Source organism: Triturus cristatus, chromosome 7 (assembly GCF_964204655.1).
Source record: "Triturus cristatus chromosome 7, aTriCri1.1, whole genome shotgun sequence".
NCBI lineage: Eukaryota > Metazoa > Chordata > Amphibia > Caudata > Salamandridae > Triturus > Triturus cristatus.
Window position 1 is genome coordinate 354,347,334 of NC_140590.1, and position 21,726 is coordinate 354,369,059.

The following is a 21,726-nucleotide window of genomic DNA, read 5'->3' on the forward strand; positions in this document are numbered from 1 at the left end:
GCTCACGGTCCATCCAGTCTACTTTCTATTTTCATTACTCTTTCCATGCGGCGCTTCGTCTACAAACGGCGGGAACCGACAAGCGCAAAGTTGCCAAACGACAGGACGAGGTGTTCGTACATACGGAGACGAGGTTAGTGTCAAGATTCGGGAATACTACCAATGGAGACATGATACGATCTCAAAACGCTTGATGTTTAAATAGTGAGATTATTTTGCATCATCACTCGAAAACAGTTTTAAACATGTTTTCGTCTTTGTAATTTATATAGATTCGGCTTGTTGCTGGTGCTATGTAGACTCAGTGACCAAGGCTAGAGACTCTCTAGCAACATATGTGATACTTTATTTGTGAATTTGACTGGTGAATTTACATGTTGGGGTCACGCATATTTTCATAAAAGGGAGTTATACACATTACGATATTGAGAACGTCTCATCAGGATCATGAATGGTCCTTTTAATACTATGGCCTAGACCGCTTATTAATTATAATTCGATTCATAACGACTTAAGAACAATCATGAAGATTATATTTGTATATACACTTATATACATATGCGTTCTGTCTACATACTGGGAATTCACAATAGGATGTTTTTCCATTTTATTTGAACAGAGAGGACGTACATTGGTCCTAATACGAATCATCTCTATGAACATTAATGAATTAGGATCTGACTAACATGTGTCATTGGCGAATTGGTGTACAACTACTTTGAATATTTATTTTAGGTAAGATTTTTACCCATAACACACAAATACGATAATGATATAACCTAGTCACTTTACAGTTATCGTGTCAGTTTAGGCGTTATTAATTCAACTGTACATTGGTACTCAAAACTTATACATATATATATATATATATATTCGACAATCCAGTTCAAGCGATGATTGAAGAGGCGCTATACATATATATCGATCTATTTGCAGAATTTATGAACGAGTACTGACATTAACAGGAGGCACCTACAGTGCAGTATTCAATTATAATAATTCAAGGTGAGATTGCGGCCCCCGCATTAGTTACACTATCCCTTACAGTGTGGGGTTATATTTATCGGCTATATCATTTGTTAACACTACTAGAAGACTACGCATTACAGATGACTCTCTAATTCACGCTATAATTTGGTGATAAGTTCTGTCACCCTTCACTCTTTATCTTGATCTTTTAATCAACCTGGTACGGGACTGTCTTAGGTGGTGGCAATATCTGGATTTAAGTCTTTTACTCTTGTCCTTACCATGGGTGTTTCAGCACAATCTCATTCTTTCTTGCTTATTGACATATGGCTTTGTGAGATTGTGATGCTTCTAAACATATTTACCTATGGAGTCAAGTAGACTATATGTTTTTTTTTTCTTCTTTTTATCTATGCAGCCTTGAAAAACCCTGCGTGAGAAACGCGCGTCGGCTGCCGTTTTGAGAATTGGATACGTTTTTGACAAATAAACATGTAATACAACATCCATATCACGATTGGACAATGATTTACATCTTCATGTGAACTTTACTACTACAGGATAATACCTAAGGAAGTGGATAATTTGTGGTATTATTAGATTGTTGTGGTGTGCTGCGTTGCCCTTCTAGTGTATACATAACTCACATATAATGAAGGCAAAAGAGTACCCATTGCTTATAAATCACACTTGTATACAAATGCAAAGATGCGTTTCACATCCACAGAAAACATTCTAACAGAAGTACAGACTGCTTTAGTGAGAAAAAAATCACTGGCTCAGGGGAAACAAAAAATTGTAGTTACTCCGGTACCAGCCTTAGAGGCTGCTACAAAGGCAATCATTCCCAACGCTAAAGCGTTACATCCAAAATGGATGTAATGGGCTAATTCTCTCACTGCATTGGATGTAGAATACAGATATGATCCTAGGCTAGAAACACAAGCATTCCTACAATATGAACAAGAATATCATCTCCCGACCCAACGAACAGCAGAAACTCTTCAAGATCATCACTCATCTCAACAAACCCACCTGCGAAGCCTCAGACATCACCCCCTCCCAAGATCTCTGCAACAAGCTAAGCACTTTCTTCCACCATAAGATCATGACCCTCTACGTGAACTTCAACGAACCAATGAATGCGTCCACTCTCACCACCACCATCTCCACTACGCCTACCATCACCACTTGGTCCCCTGCCTCCATCAATCTCATCACCACCACCATAAAGAAACCTCACTCAGGAGTCCCCACGGACCCCTGCCCCCCCCATATCTTCCACAGAGCCTCCTCGGACATCGTTTCAGAGCTAGCCCGCACAATCAACTCCTCCCTGTCCACAGGCACCTACCCCCCAGATTGTAAATGCGCAGAAGTCAAACCCCTCCTCAAAAAACCATCGGCGGACCCGATTGACCTAAAGAACTACTGGCCCATCTCCCTCCTTCCCTTCGCGGACAAAGTAGCAGAGAGGCTCGTCAACACCCAACTGACCACTTTCGTCGAAAACAACTGCATCCTAGACACTTCCCAATCCGGTTTCCGGAGCAAACACAGCACCGAGACAGCCCTAATCGCCGCCACCGACGACATACGCATGCTGCTCGACCAGGGCCACACCACGGCCATCATTCTCCTGGACCTCTCCGCAGCTTTTGACACCGTATTGCACGGCATACTGACCACCAGACTCCACAACGCAGGGATCCAGGAAACCGCCCTCAACTGGATCCACTCTTTCCTCTCCAACAGGACTCAGAGAGTTAGGCTCCCTCCTTTTCTCTCCGAACCTACGGACATCATCTGCAGAGTCCCCCAAGGCTGCTCCCTGAGCCCCCCCCTGTTCAACATCTACATGGCCCCCCTCGCCAACATAGTCTGACAACACGGACTAAACATCGTATCCTGCTCATGGTGGCCACCTGCCCTCGGCCCCCCCACCCCTACGGACCACGCACGTAACCTCAGCATATTCCTAGACTCCTCCCTCTCCATGAACCGCCAAATCAACGCCATCTCATCCACCTGTTTCAACTGCCTACGGACTCTATGGAAGACTTTCAAATGGATTCGCCCAGATTGCAGAAAGACAGTCACCCACGCTCTCATCACAAGCAGGCTAGACTACGGAAACGCCATCTATGCAGGAATCAACAAATCTCTACTACGCAAACTGCAAACGATCCAGAACGCAGCCGCCAGGCTAATCTTAGGGACACCTCGCCATGATCACATGACCCCTAACCAGCGAGAACTCCACTGGCTCCCCGTCGAGAAGAGGGTCACCTACAAACTACTCACACATGCCTACAAAGCTCTCAACAACATCGGACCCAGCTACCTCAACAACAGAATGAGTTTCCACGCACCCACAAGAAACCTCGGTTCAGCGGACCTCACCCTGGCAACCGCCGAGCCAGATCAGGAGGAAGAGCTTTCTCCTACACCGCTGCCACAGCTTGGAACTCTCTCCCATTAGGAATACGGCGCTCTCCTAACCTGCACTCATTCAGACGAGATCTCAAGACCTGGCTCTTCGACTGACCTGGAGCTGCCCTACCCTCCCCTCAGCGACTTGAGACCCTCACGAGTGAGTAGTGCGCTTCACCAACCCCATATTGATTGATTGATTGATTATGCCTCTAGATCAGTCTGAATATATAATTTACACTGACGGATCTGCTAAGCTGGCCAAAGAGAGTGAACAACAATACAGCGCTGCATGTGCGACTGTAAAAGAACATATGCAGGAAGGCAAGTTCCATCCCAGCGATACGAAGACACAGTCTCTGGGAGACTGCACGGATCAGCTGGCAGAATTGAAAGCAGTACTACTGGCACTAATAAATATGGATCAAAAATTCCCCATACCGATTGAGTGTGATTCTTTTTACTGTGTCCAGTCATACAATGAATATCTTCATTATTGGGTACAACATGGGTTTAAGACTCAAATGGTGGCACAGTTAAGCACAGAATGCTATGGGAACAGGTAGCTGAGTTGAAAAAGGAACTACCAAGAGCTCACGTTATGCACATGCTGAGTCATCAATGTGATGGCGTTCACATTGAAGGAATTCATCGGCTGATGAAGCTGCGAAGGGGGCAGTACGAACTGCATCCATAGCTGCAGTCACTCGTTCAAAAACAAGAATAGATGGATAATGGTTAGCTGTCATTGCTTCTCGCAAAGACAACAAAGCACTCCCAAAAGGTTTTCCACCCAAGTACTCCTACAAGTTACATGCAAACAACGTTTCATTTGCTCGGATTCCTGGAGTGGGGAATAGAGCAATACCAAACATGTATCGCAGATTAGGCTTAATATTTGCTGCACACAAGGGTCTGGGTTCTGAGCATGTAGGAGTTACGGTGACCGTTTCTTTACTTAATCAATGTATTGGTGGCCAGGGTTCAAGAAGCAGACCAAAGATTATGTCTTAAAGTGCGACATCTGTCAACAGATGAAGGGCTCCACCATAACACGACCAGCGCAGACACCGTTGCTAATATCAGACAGACCACTCGCGTGTGTCTATTTGGACCACTGCAGCCCCTTACAATCGGATGGGGCTTACAAGTATATCATGGTTGCAGTGGATTCCTGCTCGAGATTCCTATGGGTGTGGCCTCAGCGCTCGGCTGACACTCGAACTGTTATCAACGATTTGCGAGTCTTTATAGGGACATACGCAGTTGGCACATTACATTCTGACCGTGGCCCCACATTTAGCTCTAGGGCTTACGAGGAGATCATGGGAGGCTTGGGTGTAGCATTGCTGTACTCCTATCCATACCATCCTGAGGAAAATTTGGTTGTGGAGAGGGAAAACCAGGACTTAAAGCAATCACTAACAGCTAGAGTATTAGGCACGGCGGTAGTTGGCTCTATCATTCTATGGGGTGCAGAGGGCCTTAAAAAACATGTCAAGAAACTCATTAGGGGGGTGTCACTCCTTATGAGGTCCTTATTTGGGACGAGAATGTGGGTACCTGATCTTGATTGTGAAGGTGCAGTGGTGGATGAAAAACCTTTTGACCTCCATAAACGTTTGGCTGTTTTACAGTACCTGAATGAATCACAGGCACTACAAAGCAATCTACAAGTGAAAAGGTTCACCACTGGGGAAGTCAAGTCCATCACAGCAAGACCTGTCCGGGTCCCTAAGGTTGGGGATCTGGTCAGAGAGAAAATAGCAGACAAAAAAGAATTTGGGCCATCATACAGGAAATCTGTACCAGTACTAGCCGTTGAAGGAACAAGAACTGTGCTTCTGCCACCTCTTGCGAAGAACCACCCATACAGAATGGAGGACTAAGCAACAATGCCATGGAACTCGTTCCCCTTGAACGAGGAAAGTAAAATCAAGAAGAAATGCAAATTTCAATTCGACCTAACATTGATGTCTACATAAATATGCCTCGACAAGTACCATCTACAAGTTCAACAAAACCTGCTGAGCTACTTAAAATAGATCAAACAGCATTTGACTATTTCAATGATTTTGATACCTTTTCATTGGATCCAAGTGAACCTGAAATGACACCAGCCCCAATATCTCGTCAATAACAAATCAAAGACTTCTACACTTTTCTAAAAAATAATTACCTGGTGTCACCTTGGATAGAACTTTGGATAAGCACTGGGATACTTTTCTTTCTCTTCTGGTTAGACTTAGTAGCTGTTCTTTCCTTCCATGTTAATGGAACTTACCTTCGCCAAAGCTCTGCAGCATCAAAAGTGAACTTGCTCCTGAAACCTCATGTTTCCTCACATGATGAACAAAGAGACGTGTTATCAGTGAACATTACAGCAGTTCCTATACCCAACGGTATAGAATGGGACAAGGTTGACTGTGATATATTCGGACTAACAGAACTTTTAAAAATACCACTTTTATTTAAAATTTTCTTGAATGATATCATCACCGTCAGTACATTTTTTCCGATGATTGGGATTTTGAAACTGTGAATAACATGTTGTCTGATTTAGAACAATCTGCCACATTTTCTAGCAATAAAATGTTAGTAGATCTGATCTGTGAGGTGTTTATGTTGCATCTACCAGCCAGTACACATCAACATTTAGTCCGCCGTGTTATGAGAAAAATACTGCCTTTTTTCAAACAAACTGAAATTGGAACTCCAAAACAAATTGACAATTTTTTTTACCTGCATGGCTTTCCAATGCTTATAGTTGTTTCAACTATATATATGGACATATTAGAGCTATGGCTTGAGTGAAATATTTTCTGTTTAGTACTTTTTAGAGGTTTTTTTTAACATGTATAACATTTTTTAGCAGAACTATGGGTTTTTACTACATATGTTTGCATACCAATACCTCGACAAGTAGTATGTTAGAATTAGACTATGTCGTCCGGTCAGATGAGGAGTGGGTGTTATATTCCATAGGGGTACCCTAATATAGACTCAGGTAGCATCATAACCTTTCCCCTGTATTCTCCCCAACATTACATACTTAACGGTTCTTAGGGACTGATCTTTTACCGGGATTTCCCCTGGTAAAAGCCTCATACATTATGCATAAGTATTCTTGGAAGCACAGCAGGACTACCATCTCCTGTATAATATCTATGTACGAAGTTCATTCCCAACATCATCCTAAGTCCGACAATGTAATATGTTATGTAATGTTAAAATGTTTTGTATAGCGCACAGCTGCCTCAGCAAAGAGGCGTCCCAGCGCTGAAACAGAACATAGAGGCTGGTGATCAGAAGAAGGCACTAGGCTGTGGGGAAAAGATAGGTTTTAATAGCCCTGCAGAAAGCCAAGTAGTTCTCCATGGCACGAATGGGAAATGGCAGAGCACTCCAAAAGCTTGGCAGCCAGTAAACGGAAAGAGCGTCCGCCTGATAGCACCCTCCTCGTACGAGGCACAATCACCAGATGTTGTCCCGAAGAGCAAAGTTGGCGCGTGGGGAAATAAGGTGATAATAGATTGGATAAGATGGCTGGAGAGGAAGATTTCAAGATTTTGAATGCAGTGCAGAGGACCTTGAATTGGCATAGTCCAGTCTTGATAAAATGGAGGCCTGAATGATAATTTGCCTAACAGGTGGATCAAAAATCCCAAGTAGCAGTTTAAGCCCCTGAAGTATGCCAATGTAAGGTCCCTGCAACTTTCTTGGTTTGAACTTGAAAGCTAAGGTTCGAATCGATCCAGACAGCAAAATCATTCACCACCTGCTTAGGGGTGGGTGCACAACCCAAAATGGCCGGCCACCACAGATCCCCCAGAGCTCTTGATGGTTCCCCACCAGCAGGACCTCTGACTTGCTGAAGTTCAGTTGGAGACAATTATCAGTCATCCACTCGGCGACAGCCGCAAGATCCTCCTGAAACTTGGATGTTGTTTCCCCAGTGTCATTCGAGAGAGCAACCACCAGCTGAGTATCATAAGCATATGATACAATGGTGAGCCCTCTGCTCCTCGCCAGGACTGCCAAAGGTTGCACTTAGAGATTAAAAAGCGTGGGGCTCAACGTTGAGCCCTGTGCGACCCCTTGTTTGTTGGCATGAAACGTGGAGTCAAACGGTGGAGCCATGACCTGGAAGGCCCTATTAGAAAGAAAAGAAGCAAACCAGTCCAAGGCCAAGCTTGTAATACCTGCCTCCTTCAGCCTATGTAAGAGGATCCAATGAGAGACCGTGTCGAATGCGGCACTGAGGTCTAGAAGAATCAGAGCCGACATACGTTCCTCATCTAGACTAAGCCTGAGATACTCCATGACAGCCAGGAGAGCCGACTCCGTGCTGTGGCCCGAGTGGAAGCCATTCTGAGAGATGTTCAGACGGTTGTTCACTTTCAGAAATCTGGTAAGGATGGAGTTTACGTGAGTCTCAGTGATCCTAGCGATCCACGGGAGAAGGGAGATTGGGCAATAGTTTTCCAGTTTGGTAGCGTCCAGAGTAGGTTTCTTAAGCAGAGGAACCACCCTTGCTTGCTTCCAATTGTAGGGAACAGCCACACTGAACAGTGATTTGTTGATCACCTGGCTCAGGGGTGACAAGAGCACAGATAACGATCTCATAAACTGGTCAGGTTTGAGGGGGTTGGAGGGGGATCCGGATTTAATCTTGGTGGAAACCAACCGTAGCTCCTCCAAAGAGACCAGCGGGAGAGCAGCCAGAGTGTGAATTGGGAGCGGACCCGAAGCAGGGTCAGGACTCGTGACAATGCGCGGAAAGGATGAGTAAATGTTTTCCACCTTTTCAACAAAAAATGTGGCAAGGGCCTCACATTGCTTGTTAGATAATATCGGAGGCACTGCTGGGACCCCAGGTTGTTTCAAACTCTTCAGTATGGAAAAAATCGCTTTGAAAGGATTGACACACTCCTGATTTCTCCAGTGAAATAGGAAGCTCCTGGAATGTGCTGGAACCTTCTAGAAGGGAGGTGCGGTTTTTACTTTTGCTGCCTTGGCTAGAGGTCACCTGACCTAGGGCTACTTAAGTGAGGGAGGGAACTTTTTCTAGGCAGTTGGCCAGTTGGGGTAACACAGAGCTGGAGAATCCACGCAGGAGTTTTAGGCGGTAGGGCCTAGCCAGGGACTTATGCCTCTGAGAGTGACAGGACTTAGGTGCTGCCTCTTAAGTGAGTGAGGGATCCTGTAAAGCCCACTGATCTTGCCCAGCAGTAGGAGGACCCAGGGACCCTCTGCCCAGCCTGAATAGGAAGGAACTAGTCACCAACTCAATCCCTACCCCAAGAAACAGAACCCCTAAGGGTGCCAGAGACATCTGCGCCAGTAAGACTGCTAAGACTGAATGCTGAAACTTTATGCTGAACCTTCATGCTGAAACTGAATGCAGAAACTAAGCGCTGGAACTTCATGCTGAAACTGAATGCTGAGATCTAATGCTGAAGCTCCTAGTTGAAACCTAAACTGCAACTGACTGCTGGACTGCTGGGGATCAACCAGGTACTAGCGCTGTGACCCCTGCGCTCCCCGACCTGGCCTGGGATCCCCCGAGTCAGTCCACACTGAGCTCTGAGCTCGCTGTCATCCCGCTTAATTTGTACCCCCCCCCTTTGTGCGGGGACCGGAAGCCTGCCCTCATCGAGACGGCGCCCGCGGAGAAGCCCGGGGCCCCGCCGCTGCCGTCGCAGCGTCTGAGTGAGTCGCGGAAGGCCGGGAAGCCGTCTACAGCCCCACGTGACGAGGGCGGACTGCGCGTCGCCGCCCCCGCCGCTAAGCACGCTGACTGCAGGGCAAAAGCAGTGGAGAACCCCCGAGTGACTCCCGAGACCAGGACGCCGAGATCAAGGTAACCCCCCGGGGGCTGGGAGGTAGCGTGGCCGTGTGAAGGCCTGGGACTCACCCCCCTGCTCCCCAGGAGGCTTGGGAAGGACCCGGTGCGCCCCCTGTCGATCGGGAGCGGCACCGCACGCTGAGACTCGGATTTCCCCTCTGCGGGATTCCCTCCTTGCATCGGAGACTCTGACTCCCCCCTCCGTGGGAGTGCCCCTTGCCTTGGGACTACCGCATATCCGGGGAACGCTTGTTCAATGCTTTAGGATTCCGAGTAGCACTGTGTTCCCATGTGCTGCCCAGAAGTGCTTAATGGTTCATGATTTCGAGTAGCGCTGTGTTCCTATGTGCTGCTCAGAAGTGCTTAATGGTTCGTGATTACGAGTAGCGCTGTGTTCCCATGTGCTGCTCAGAAGTGCTTAATGGTTCATGATTACGAGTAGCGCTGTGTTCCCATGTTCTGCTCCGAAGTGCTTAATGCTGCATGATTACGAGTAGCGCTGTGTTTCCATGTTCTGCTCAGAAGCGCTTAAGGTGTTATGATTACGACTAGCGCGGTGTTTCCATGTTCTGCTCAGAAGCGCTTAAGGTGTTATGATTACGATTAGCGCTGTGTACTCAAGTACTGCTCAAGTGTGTTCCTATGTGCTGCTCAGAAGTGCTTAATGGTTCGTGATTACGAGTAGCGCTGTGTTCCCATGTGCTGCTCAGAAGTGCTTAATGGTTCATGATTACGAGTAGCGCTGTGTTCCCATGTTCTGCTCCGAAGTGCTTAATGCTGCATGATTACGAGTAGCGCTGTGTTTCCATGTTCTGCTCAGAAGCGCTTAAGGTGTTATGATTACGACTTGCGCGGTGTTTCCATGTTCTGCTCAGAAGCGCTTAAGGTGTTATGATTACGATTAGCGCTGTGTACTCAAGTACTGCTCAGGAGTGTCTAATACTCTATGATTACGCGTAGCGCTGTGTTCTCAAGTTCGGCTTAGAGGTGCTCAATGCTGGAAGATTACGAGTAGCGCTGAGTGCTCAAGTTCTGCCCCCGAAGCGCTAGGAACGCCCGGGGTACCGATATGCTTGAAAGGCTTGCCTTGAGGCGCGATTAAATTAAAAGGTGGGTCCCAGACCAATTTCGAAGCGCTAGTTACCGCGCTAGTTACCGCGTGTGGTGCCACGGCAGAGTGAACCGTTAGTGGTAGAAGGGGCGCAGTGCGCTGGTTACCACTGTGCTTACCGCTCCCCCAGATTCGCCAGGTAATTGCCACAGGAGCTATGCAACAGCGCTCTGGAATCTGACGCTAAGGTATACAGGTGTGGCTTCCTGCATTATAATGAAGTAATGGTGAATCTGACGCTAGGGTATTCAGGTACTGCCTATGTGACCATAAGGAACTGCTGGGGATTCAATTGCTAATGTGTTCAAGTAATGCCCATTGCCATCTCAGAAACTGTGCTTGCATAATTTGATTAGATAAAACTGATTCATTTGCATTAATCCTACTGTGTGGCGTCCCTTATTGTGTGCGTTTCCTGCTTCAGAGGATGTGTGTGTTGTATGGTCGCTTTACACAAAAGCCTTTGGGTGCCCAACCGCTCGTGTCACGTTACCCCCTTAGGGCTTGGTGACCCCAGATCTTACATTGGTGGCAGCGGAGGGATTCAAACCCACGCCTCCGGAGAGACTGAGATCAAATAATGATCTGACCAACTATCCGGCATGGGCGTGAAGGCTGATAACAAAGGAAGATTTTAGAACACTGGGTCCAGCAAATGACCTGCAGAGTGAATGGGACCCTGAACCAATTGTGTCAGCTGACAGGCACCCAAATCCGCCAGGAAGTTGCACAGTTCCACATCCTGGGGATTTTCTACGTGCTGGTTTAAATCCCCAATGACACTAAAATTAGCTGTCCTTGTGGCCATGATATTGACAGTTTCCACCAGTGACAACCTAAACTCTTTAGAGGGTCCGGGCGGATGATATATAAGTAATCCAGACATGGTATGCAGGCGTTCAGAGAGAGCCCGAAGTGAGCGCACTCACAGCCAGCTAGAGTCTCTTTGACGAAAGAGCAGGTGTAACAAGATTTGAAAATCAGGGTAATGCCGCCCCCTCTAGACTCTCTGTTAAGGGTCATGATATTGAAGCTCTGGGGAAGGGCCAGTCCTAACATTGAGTCTGAATCAGCGGATAGCCAGGACTCAGTTAAAAAGAGGGCATCAGGGGTTTCCTCGGATAGCAAGTCATATAGGTCAGAATGATGTTTAACTAATGAGTGAAAATTGAGGCTAAGTAGATTAATAACGTTGTTGGCGCGTGAGGGAGGAGAAGGCAATGGGGGGGATCAGTGCCCAGGAATTGAAACCACAATGCAATCAGCAGAATGGTCTCTCTGGGAGGAGGCCTGGAGAAAGGTTGCAAAGGCGGACAGCTCTCCTAATGTCCAAGAGGCTGGCCGGGGCACAGGTGAGCCTGATTTTGGTGAAACTGGCAGCGTACATGGCGTCTGGTGACGTCCAGGCGCGGACGGGTGCAGACGGGCTTGCGTTAAGCGCCCCTTTAGCTCGTCAGTGGCGCGCCGACTGCGCGCAGACGCGATCTCCTCACCTGAAATAGAGGAGCTCGTAAGCTAGTCCCGCCATCCTGAAGCCCAACCAGAAGTGCGCCTCACCAGCGAGGTAAAACCCCTCATACAGCGAGGTAGAACCCCCATGGAGACCTATGGGTATATATACATCACATCTTGCTAAGACAGAAGAGAGGAGTTCAGGACTTCCATGCCGACACACTGACGCAAGATGGTCTGACATCCATTGCGGGGTGTCCAACCCGAGACCAGGACGGGGTCCCACAGTTTCTCACTTCAGGTAATGGGGTGGACTTTATCCTAGAGGGATTCATAGCTCAACACCTACAAACATACTAGGTACACTTAGGTACATCTAGTTAGGGTAGCATCATAGGAGTACGTATTTTATTGTCATGTATGTTATCTACTTGCCTATATTCATGGTTATAGCAAAAAGGTAGAGATCTACCATCCTTTTACATTCCTAGTGCTACTAATCATCTATATCTGTTACTGTCTAATGATTGTTTCAGAACATCTATTTTACAACTGTTCAATAAATACTTATTGAAAAGGTCCTTACCGTTTATTCTGTGTATCTATCTGAGACTGAGTGAGCACGAGTAACTGAGTGAAAAGTAGTACGCTGTTTCCACGGTCCTGAGGGATCAGGGTTATCATGATCGATAGTTTCCAAGAACTATTGTCTCCTTGGTAAGAGGAGTTTCTAGTGGCACTGTGAGCTAGCTGGTACACAGGCCAACATATCCAGTAGGGGTGTCCGGAATCAGTCTGACAGCAGTCCTGCAGTGTATGTTGTCCAAACACGCAGATCCTATATAAGGTTTATAGGAACTACACAACACTACAAAAAGCAATTGCATGTTACCACATAGAAGCACCGGCGTTAAAACTTGACACAATCTCCTTTCCAACCTGGAGAAAGGTATGAGAAAATTATGAACTTCCAATTTACTGAGCACTCCCAATCAAATAATCTCTTGGATGTGAATCAGTTTAACTTTCATATTGGCCGTAACATGGTGACTGCCCTGATCAAGGCTATCGAGGAGATCAGACAGGCCCTCGGCCAGGGAGGGGAAACTGATCTCATCTTGCTCGATCTCTCTGCAGACTTTGACACTGCGGGCCTGATTCACAGAACTAACTTAAGACAAAATCCTAAACTTACTACTTTTGGTATTCACAGAAGTTAGGATTTTGTCTTAAGTTTGTCTTAAGACAAACTTAAGACAGACTTAAGACAGACTTAAGACAAACTTAAGACAGACTTAAGACAGACTTAAGACAAACTTAAGACAAACTTAAGACTGACTTAAGACAGACTTAAGTTAGGATTTTGTCTTAAGTTTGTCTTAAGTCTGTCTTAAGTCTGTCTTAAGATTGTCTTAAGACAAAATCCTAACATCTGTGAGCAGTCGGTGCAAATTGGTTAATTTGTCTCTCATTCTTACTTGCTCTCATGTGGGGTCCCTCAGGGGTCAATCTTTACAACACCCGCTAGTCAAACCTATTCAATCCTTTGGCTTTTCCTTGTCCTCTTACGCAGAAAACACTCAGATTGTCGTCTACTTATCCAATGATGAGCCAAACGCAGGTTCGAAATTTTGCAACTGCATGCAGGTAGTCGACAACTGGTTGGGCGGGATCTGCTTAGAGTCGAATTTAGTAAAACCGAAGTGATTCTCTTTCTGGACCCCAACCTGCTGGTCAGAAATGCACCCAAACTTGGATTCCTCATTGATGACAAACTGTGCTACATTGATCAAGCCAATGCAATAACATCCTCTGCTTTTCTCATGCTCAGAACGATAAAAAAAGATACTTCCCTACATTCTTACCCTTCTCCAGAAAAGTTTGGTCACATCATTAGTTCTGGTGAAATTAGACTACTGTAATAGCCTGTTCCTCAATGCCCACCAATACAGCTTTAAAAAAACTGCAAATCCTACAAAATGCTGTGGCTAGTTTTCTCTTAAAGATCCTGAAATATTGCTCAGTAGCCAAGTCTATCAGGCAGCATATTGGCTCCCTGTGAGGCTGAGGATCACTTTCAAGTCACTCTGTATTGTTTACAAGGCCCTACCTTTCTGCAGCATAACTTCATCTGGTACTCACAGAGCAGGACTTTATGCTCATCTAATGCCAAACTCCGAATTGTACCTAAATGTAAGCGGGCATCTTAGGGAGGCAGTGGTTTTCTTCTGTAAGCTTCTAAATCCTGGGATGCTTTTCCTTTGTACAATTAAAATACCCCTAATCTACTGTCCTTCTGCAAATGGTTGAAAACCTTGCTCTTTAACTCACCATAGCTTCTCTGTAATCCCCTTTTAGTCAATACTGCCTTTTTAGCTTCGCACCAAGACACCCTCGAGTATTTGTTGCACTTTAGAAATCCTTATAACATAACATAACATCAACAGGCATCTGCAACTAGCTTTATTTCAGTGGGACACTGTTAACCTAAATTCCTCAGGCATTCTGCTTCCCCTGAACACCTCTTATCTGGTAGGGAAACCTCAACTATACCTGTCAGAGGCCTTTAACAGACGAGTGTGTACAGACATCTTGTATATGCGTTTGCTTGGTCTGTCAGTAACCGACTTCAACCCGCAATGAGCCCACCCAGGAAAGGTGGGGGCATGCAGACTATGCAACTTCAAACGTGAACCCTGGTGGCACCTCCTGTCCTGGTGCCCCACCCTCAACGCTGTCAGGAGCTCCTTCCTGAAACCAATTTATCTTATGAAGAGGACTCCCAATTGTCTGGAGGCCACTTCTTTGTCTTTTCCCGATTCAATGTAAGAACACTGTTGAGGTGCAGTAAATATGTTAAAGAACTCAGTGCTAACTTTCTATACCGAACCCCCCAGTTACCTTTGCTCAAAAGCTGATAATGAACTACAGCACTCAGAAACCCTGAAACGGGAAAACAACATGGCTCGGGGCTCACAGTCCACTTATTGCACTTTTTGACTCTGATAGAAAGTGCCTTTTTTGTCATGGTAACCCTGCCCCCCCACACTTTTTGCTCTAAATGCTGTCTTTTTAAGTCTAAAAGTGCACTGGTACCTGCTAACCAGGCCCCAGCAGTGCCAGTGCTTTTCCCCTTAAACTATCACTGTTGAATTGGTACACCCAAATGGCAAGCACGTATCACTCCTTGCAAGTCCCTACAGTGGTACCCAGCTCAAGGGTGATAAGAGGGGTCCTCAGGGATACAGCACTTTATTGTGCCACCTTTGATGACCCAAGTAAAGGTATGCCTGCAGGTCTGCCATTGTGGCCTGCACAAGCAGCCTGTCTGCTTTAGAAGTGCTAGGCACACATCACATGTTGCAGAGCCACCCCATTTCCTTAATGTAAGTAAGTCACACTTTCGGTTGTCCTCCTCCTTAGCCCAGGAGCTAGAGTGTACTATGATAACAGTGTGGATATATGTTTGTACATATATATCTCTACAGTAAAGCTGTAAAGCAAGGCTTTACTGTGAGTGACCAGCACTCCATAGAGTAACATGGACCGGCTACTGGGAAAACTCGGGCTAGCCAGCTCCATTATGGAACAATCAAAATGTGCAGTGTTTTGTTTCAAACACTGCTTTTTCATCCCCACATGATTCTCGTGTCGAGGGTGATCTGGCATGCACAGGATTGCCACCCTGTGTGGGTGCCCCCTTTGGAAACAAAGCTCTAGTGCCTTGGCAGGCTTCTCCAAGCCGTTTGCTGCCAAGACAAGACTCTACCCTCTTGGTGGAATGTGCTAGCACTTCCCCTGGACAGAAAAAAAGGCCTGGACAGGAAGGATGTCACATCTCCACTCTCCCAGGATGGCTAGTGCTTACAGCAACCAAGGTAGTTAACCTCAAAGGCTTCACCGCCCTTGATATGTAATTACCTTGTCACCCGCTCAAGGACAAAGGCCTACCTGCCCTGTCCAACCCGACAACCCAACAAGTGGGAAAATTAGTTATCCAGGGAGGCGTACACCCCCCAAGGCTAACCACACCTCTAAGGTGGGTTATGAGGCCTGTACAGCCAAGGGCTGGTCCAGGCACTTTGAAAGGACCCAAAAAAGAGGATTCTGGGTAACATATTGATGTACACCCGCAGGATGTTGTTCCCACAGGGGTGGGTTAGCCGGAGGGACTAGTAGCCCATTGGCCACTGTCCTTCTTTCCCTTAACGTCCCCTAAACTAGGATTTAAGGGGCTCCCCTGGCATCAGAATTTCAGCAGTACTTTGGAATCCAAGAACAGGCCCACAAAGAGGATGCCGTCACCGAGGGCAGGACTTTGAACTCTTCTGCAGCACAAAGAGGGGACACTTAAGTGCCCTGAAGAGACTATAATGGAACCGTGTGTTGATGTGTGTCTGTGGTGAAAGTTCTTTGCTCCCAGCAAGAAAGACTCCAATAGACACCAGAAATCTAAAGCAGACTCCCCTGACTGGTGGAACCAGTCCACTGTAACCCGCAGAAGAATCAACGTGCTGCGTCACAAGAATTATGACCCACTGGGTCTGTTGAGAGTGAGCACAAACAGAAGTGGTGTCCTGCAAGCCTAGCATGGTAGCTAATGAGATGTAATGTTTTGAAAATATCTCATCAGCACATCCTCGAAGCCCGTTCAAGAACCTTACAGCAACGAATGCTCATCTAGACTACACAGATCAAAAGGAGTGACGCTGCGACGCTGGGAGTCTTAATAGCAGCTATCCCATTAGAAGAAGTCTCAAGCCAAGAAAGACTTGACTCAAAGAGCGCTAGAGACAGGACAGCAAAAGTAATAGTGGCAGGAAAGGGGAGAGGGAACGGGAAAGAGCTATGGCAGGGATCTTCAAACTGGCGGAGGGGGGCCCTAGGGGAGCCTCAAGTGATCCAGGGGGGGCACCAGGCTTTGGCCAAAAGAATCATTATGCTGATAACTGCTTTGGTTTCAGCTAAAAAAAAATGTAAGTAAGCTGCTCTGTAAATTCCCATCATTAACATCTTTTGTCATTAATGTCCTGGGTGGAGGAAGGTGTCAAAAGTAAAGGGACACCAAATCCCCCACCGGAAGTAGAGGAGAAAGGCGTCAGCCTTCCTGGCTTAAAGCCTCTCTCCTCCACTTCTGAAACGCAAGGTTGCATCATATTTACAAGAATGTGGTGCAGCCTTGCGTTTCCCCCTGCGATGGTGCTAAGTTTAGCAACTAAGCGCCAACACATCCACCCTTGTACCAGAGTGCAAGGGTGTTTGAGTGCAGGGGAAGATTGTTATGTGTAGGAATGTGTCTAGGAAACAATCCTAGAAATGCCTTTGACAATGACTTTCATGTGTGCTGCTTCATGCAGCACACATGAAAGTGACAAAATTGCTTTTTTTTTTTAAAGTTTGGTTATGTACAGAAGGAACACCTTCCTGCACATAAACAAACAATGGCATTTTGCTTTTCCATGTGTGTGGCACAAGGCAGCACACATGGAAAAAGCAAAAACAAGGAGAAATAATGGATTTCTCCTTGTTTCGCCATCTTAAGACCAGTTTTTACCTGGTCTTAATTGTGGTGCTGCCTCCTATGTACGCCACCTAGTACTTAGGGGGCGCCGTCAAAATGAATGGATGTTGCAGTGGAATGCCCCCTGCAACACCCACTGCCCACCCCTTTCACGCTAACCATAGCATGAAACGGGGCCTTATGTACAAGACAGTGTTAACCCACATTTAAGTGGCTTCGCAATAGGTGATGTTGTGTTGGCGATAGGGGCTTGTACATATGCCCCTGTTTGGCAATCATGTGTTTGATTCTGTTTTAAAATGGTAATATGACTTACCTGCAATATTTTAATAAGTTTAAACCTATTTAAACACTGCCAATTTAATAGAATAATTGTGAAAAATTTAGGGGGGCCCTATTTTTTGGGGGGGGGTCGGTTACGAGGTGGGGGGTGCACATCATTAAAAAGTTTGAAGACCACTGAGCTATGGAGAGAGAGGAAGAGGGAATTAGAGAGAAACAAAAAGAGGGTATGAGGCAGATAACGCAAGGGTGCAAGTAGAGAGAGGGGGACACGAACTCTAGAGGGATAGGAAGAGAGAGTGAGTGAGTCAGGAGGCGAGAGATGTGCTGGCATCGATTGCCTTAATGTCAATTTAATTTTTTCCCAATTCTACGTAGTTAGTTTAGAAATTCAGCATATTTGGAAACAGAATATTGGGAACGTGGTCTTATGCACTCAAGAATATCCCGAAGGCCTCTCACCTGTGCTGCTTGTGTTCTTCTTTCCTACAGAGTCCGCCCCGATACAACTTGTGAATGGACCTAACGCTTGCAATGGGAGAGTGGAAATATTATACGGCGGCCAGTGGGGGACCATATGCGACGATTCATGGGGAATAGAAGATGCGAACGTGGTGTGCCGGCAGATAGGGTGTGGCCCCGCTACAGATGCAAAAGGGTCTGCTTCCTTTGGCCAGGGATCTGGGAGCATATGGCTCGATGACGTCGGCTGCACAGGAACAGAACTTACCCTCGCGGACTGCCAACACCCAAGTTGGGGACAGCATAACTGTGGGCATAGTGAAGATGCAGGAGTGGAATGTTCAGGTGATGTATTGCTTTTTATCATGCATTTTACCTGGCTCATTCTAAAGTAGGGAATAACAGGCAGTGCTTTAAACGGAAACAATAAGTGTACTTACTCACCAATTGAACCATGAACGATCGGTGTAGTTTGAGACAAGGCAGGGCTAAGACGCTAGCATTTATTAATGTGACCAAGAATTTCTTACAGTGCACTTGTACGATGACACAGAGATATCTCAGCCATTTATATTCCTTTTGCACTTGCACATAAGAAGTAGAAATGATTATTTTTCAAACGTCATTTGTGTGCAGATTGTTGGTGAACATGTATGGCCCACAAACAGCATACGAATTTTCACATTATGCACTGTAACAGATAGTGTGTGCAATCTGAGATATGGATATATCATGACCCCATTCTCATTGACAGGCTGGCAAGTTTCAGTAGTCTCATGTACCTGACATTTATTTTGTCTTTTTATTCACCAGCGTCAGCCCGTTTAACCATGTGTACTTCTGTAGAATTCCAGAGCAATGCTTATTCGCCTGATGTGGCAAAAGTTGTTTTAGGAGTTACTCAATAATGCAGTGCACTAATGTGAAGTATTCAAAGAACAAAACAAAATTAGTGGAACTTCTCACAACTGTTTAGAAATTAGGCATCGATGCTGTATTCAGTCACCCTGGATTCTTCCAATTGACCAGGCTTAAAAGCAGCGGTGAAGTTGAAATCCTAGCTCATTCTGTTAATTTTTATTTACAGTTAAAGTGACAAGTAACTTCTTTAAAAATGTTGTCTTAAATATAGAGTACTCATTTGTTCATCTTCCACCATTTCAACGTTCAACATTTTATGCGGGGAAAAATACTATTTCGATGAAGTGTGGAGCATAGCTCCTTCTTCGGGAAAATATTTTCCTCCGGGAAAGAATGCATTTGTAATTCATTTTAATAACATACTGATAATTTCCCCATCTCATTTCCCATAATTCTTCCCCCTCCTTTCTCTTCCTTTATCTCAGTTCTTCTCCTCTTCCTTTCTCTTACTAAATTATTTCTGTGACTTCCACTTAACCCTTGTTTGCTCTGAAGTTTTGGCGCTTGTACTTAATGACTGCCAAGTGTTGTCAGCCCATTTTCGACAATGAAAAAGAGATAGCTAGATTATTTTATATATAAGCTGAAAGCTTGCTTTCCACTTCTTTCCACACAAAATAAGGCAAGAAAAGACCTAAATTATTCGCAGTGATGATTTATTCAGCAATCACCATGTCGCCATATGTATATATATATATTCACTGAAAAAACCATAGGTTTCAGGCACGTTATAGTTAGGAATTAGCATTTAAAAAACCTTAGAAATTCACTGAAGAAACCATAGGTTTCAGGGGCGTTATATTTAGCTGGACTTTTCACTCGTACAAAACCATTGAAATTCACCCGTTATAGTTAGTTCAGCTAACTATAACTCGCGTGCCCGCAATGCACTGCTGATGACGTCACATATTACATCACTCATGACATGGTCAGTAACATCACTGATGACATCACAATTAAGGCCTTGGCCCCCCTCCCAAGGCCTTAATTGACCCTGGGAACCCCAACCCCTGGGTCATGGCCTTTTTAAAAAAAAATCTTTAGGAGGGGGGCTGCGTTGCCCCCCTCCTCAGGACCCTTATGGCCCCGGGGACCCCATCCCCCGGGGCTGGCCTTTGTTTTTTATTATTTTTAAATATATAAATATTTATAGAAACACCTAGGACATGCTGGACAAACCGTATGTACCTATCACCATAACGATTTGCGTGATATTCATTAAAAGGCGACTATGCATACAATGAATCCACGTGGAATGTATTTACAACACTAGTGAAGCTCTGACGTGTCTGACGCCCTACCGTGTCTAATCCCGGTGCCCCCGACGGTGGGTACTCTCCAAGTAGACACCCTTGTCGTTTATTTAAACAAACATGGGTAGCTATTGACAGGCACACTTAATACACACACACACCAAGCCATTCAAAGGGGATTCGACAAAAATTCGACCAAACTATGCAAGAAACCCCCCTCACGGTTAATAAAACACACATCCACCGCCGGATGTGTAATACTTTTTATTTTACTCTCTGGAAAGGAGACGAACCTCACTTGAGAGTCACAGCGTGCTAATGGCTGAGCCCAATGCTGTGTTACACCCACCAGTGCCCGCCGACTGCTACACACCTCTGTGTTGAATTCCACCAGCTAGTGTGTATGCTATGATACTCTCTAGCCCATGTGCACTGTAACACCACCCCTTGAATATGTCATGCCACACTTGCCTTCGCACGGGATATATTGGCCCATCTAACGTGCCTTCCTCGATGCCTATGTTATAACGCACAGCGCTATGCCATACATATTACAATCTGGGATCCATATCTTTGTCACAGTGCATATGCAACGTTACACTCCCCAACACATATTTTATATTACAACTTTAGAGACTAGTTACGTTACACAACACTGCCCTGTGCATATTACACTCCAAGGCGCATATCGCATAGCACGCACTAGTGCCTGTGCTATCTTGTGCTCTACAATGAATCTGTCATTGCGCACAATGTATTGCATATTATATTTCACGCCCCGGTATCACCCTTTTTGGTGCATAGTTTATACCATATACTATATCTAGTTTTCATTTTCAATCGTGCTCTCAGGACTATGTTCTATATAACACTGCGTCCACCTACCCTTTTCACGGGCATTACATTTTGCGATGGGGTGTGGAGGGTCAGGGGGTGTTTCTGCCAAGTGAGCCTGGAGTCACAGTCACAAACGTCCACTTCTTCCTGAATAAAAGTGAGATTATGCTGCATACTTGTTCATGTTTTAAGTAGTTCACACAGACACACATTTTAAAAACAATAAAGTTCCTAATACCCACCTTCTCTGAACAGTGAGCTTGCTGCCCCATCCACCTCTTCCCTATCCTCTGTTGTCTGAATCCATGGACTAGCCTCCTCCCTCCTGCCATGCATGGTCTGATGTGCTGCCACTGCCTTCCATTTAGCATGATGTACCAGTCCATTCCTCCTGCCCTCCATTGCCCAATTCTATGGCCCATCATTGACCTCCTGCTTAGCCTCTGTGCTTAGCTTGCTGCCCCTATTCTCCTTCCCCTTGCCCTCCGATGTCTTTGTGCATGCCCCTGCTCCATCCTATTTGCCCACCATGTCGCATGGACCTGCCACTCCTATCTACTCTGAGTGTTCTGTTGAGCTGCCACTCCCCTCCCACCTGCCTAGCATTGTCAGATGACTGTAACCTGTCCCTGCCACT

At 45.8% G+C, this 21,726-nt stretch overlaps 1 protein-coding gene across 2 annotated transcripts in view; it reads left to right on the forward strand.

Annotated features, from left to right (window-relative positions):
* LOC146809654 (uncharacterized) overlaps positions 1 to 21,726 on the forward strand; it is a 974,089-nt gene that overhangs the window by 368,534 nt on the left and 583,829 nt on the right. For both annotated transcript variants that reach the window (XM_085616509.1, XM_085616510.1), the window contains exon 4: positions 18,109 to 18,423. In XM_085616509.1, coding sequence (XP_085472635.1) covers positions 18,109 to 18,423 — 315 coding nt within the window. The remainder of the gene's footprint in view (positions 1 to 18,108; positions 18,424 to 21,726) is intronic.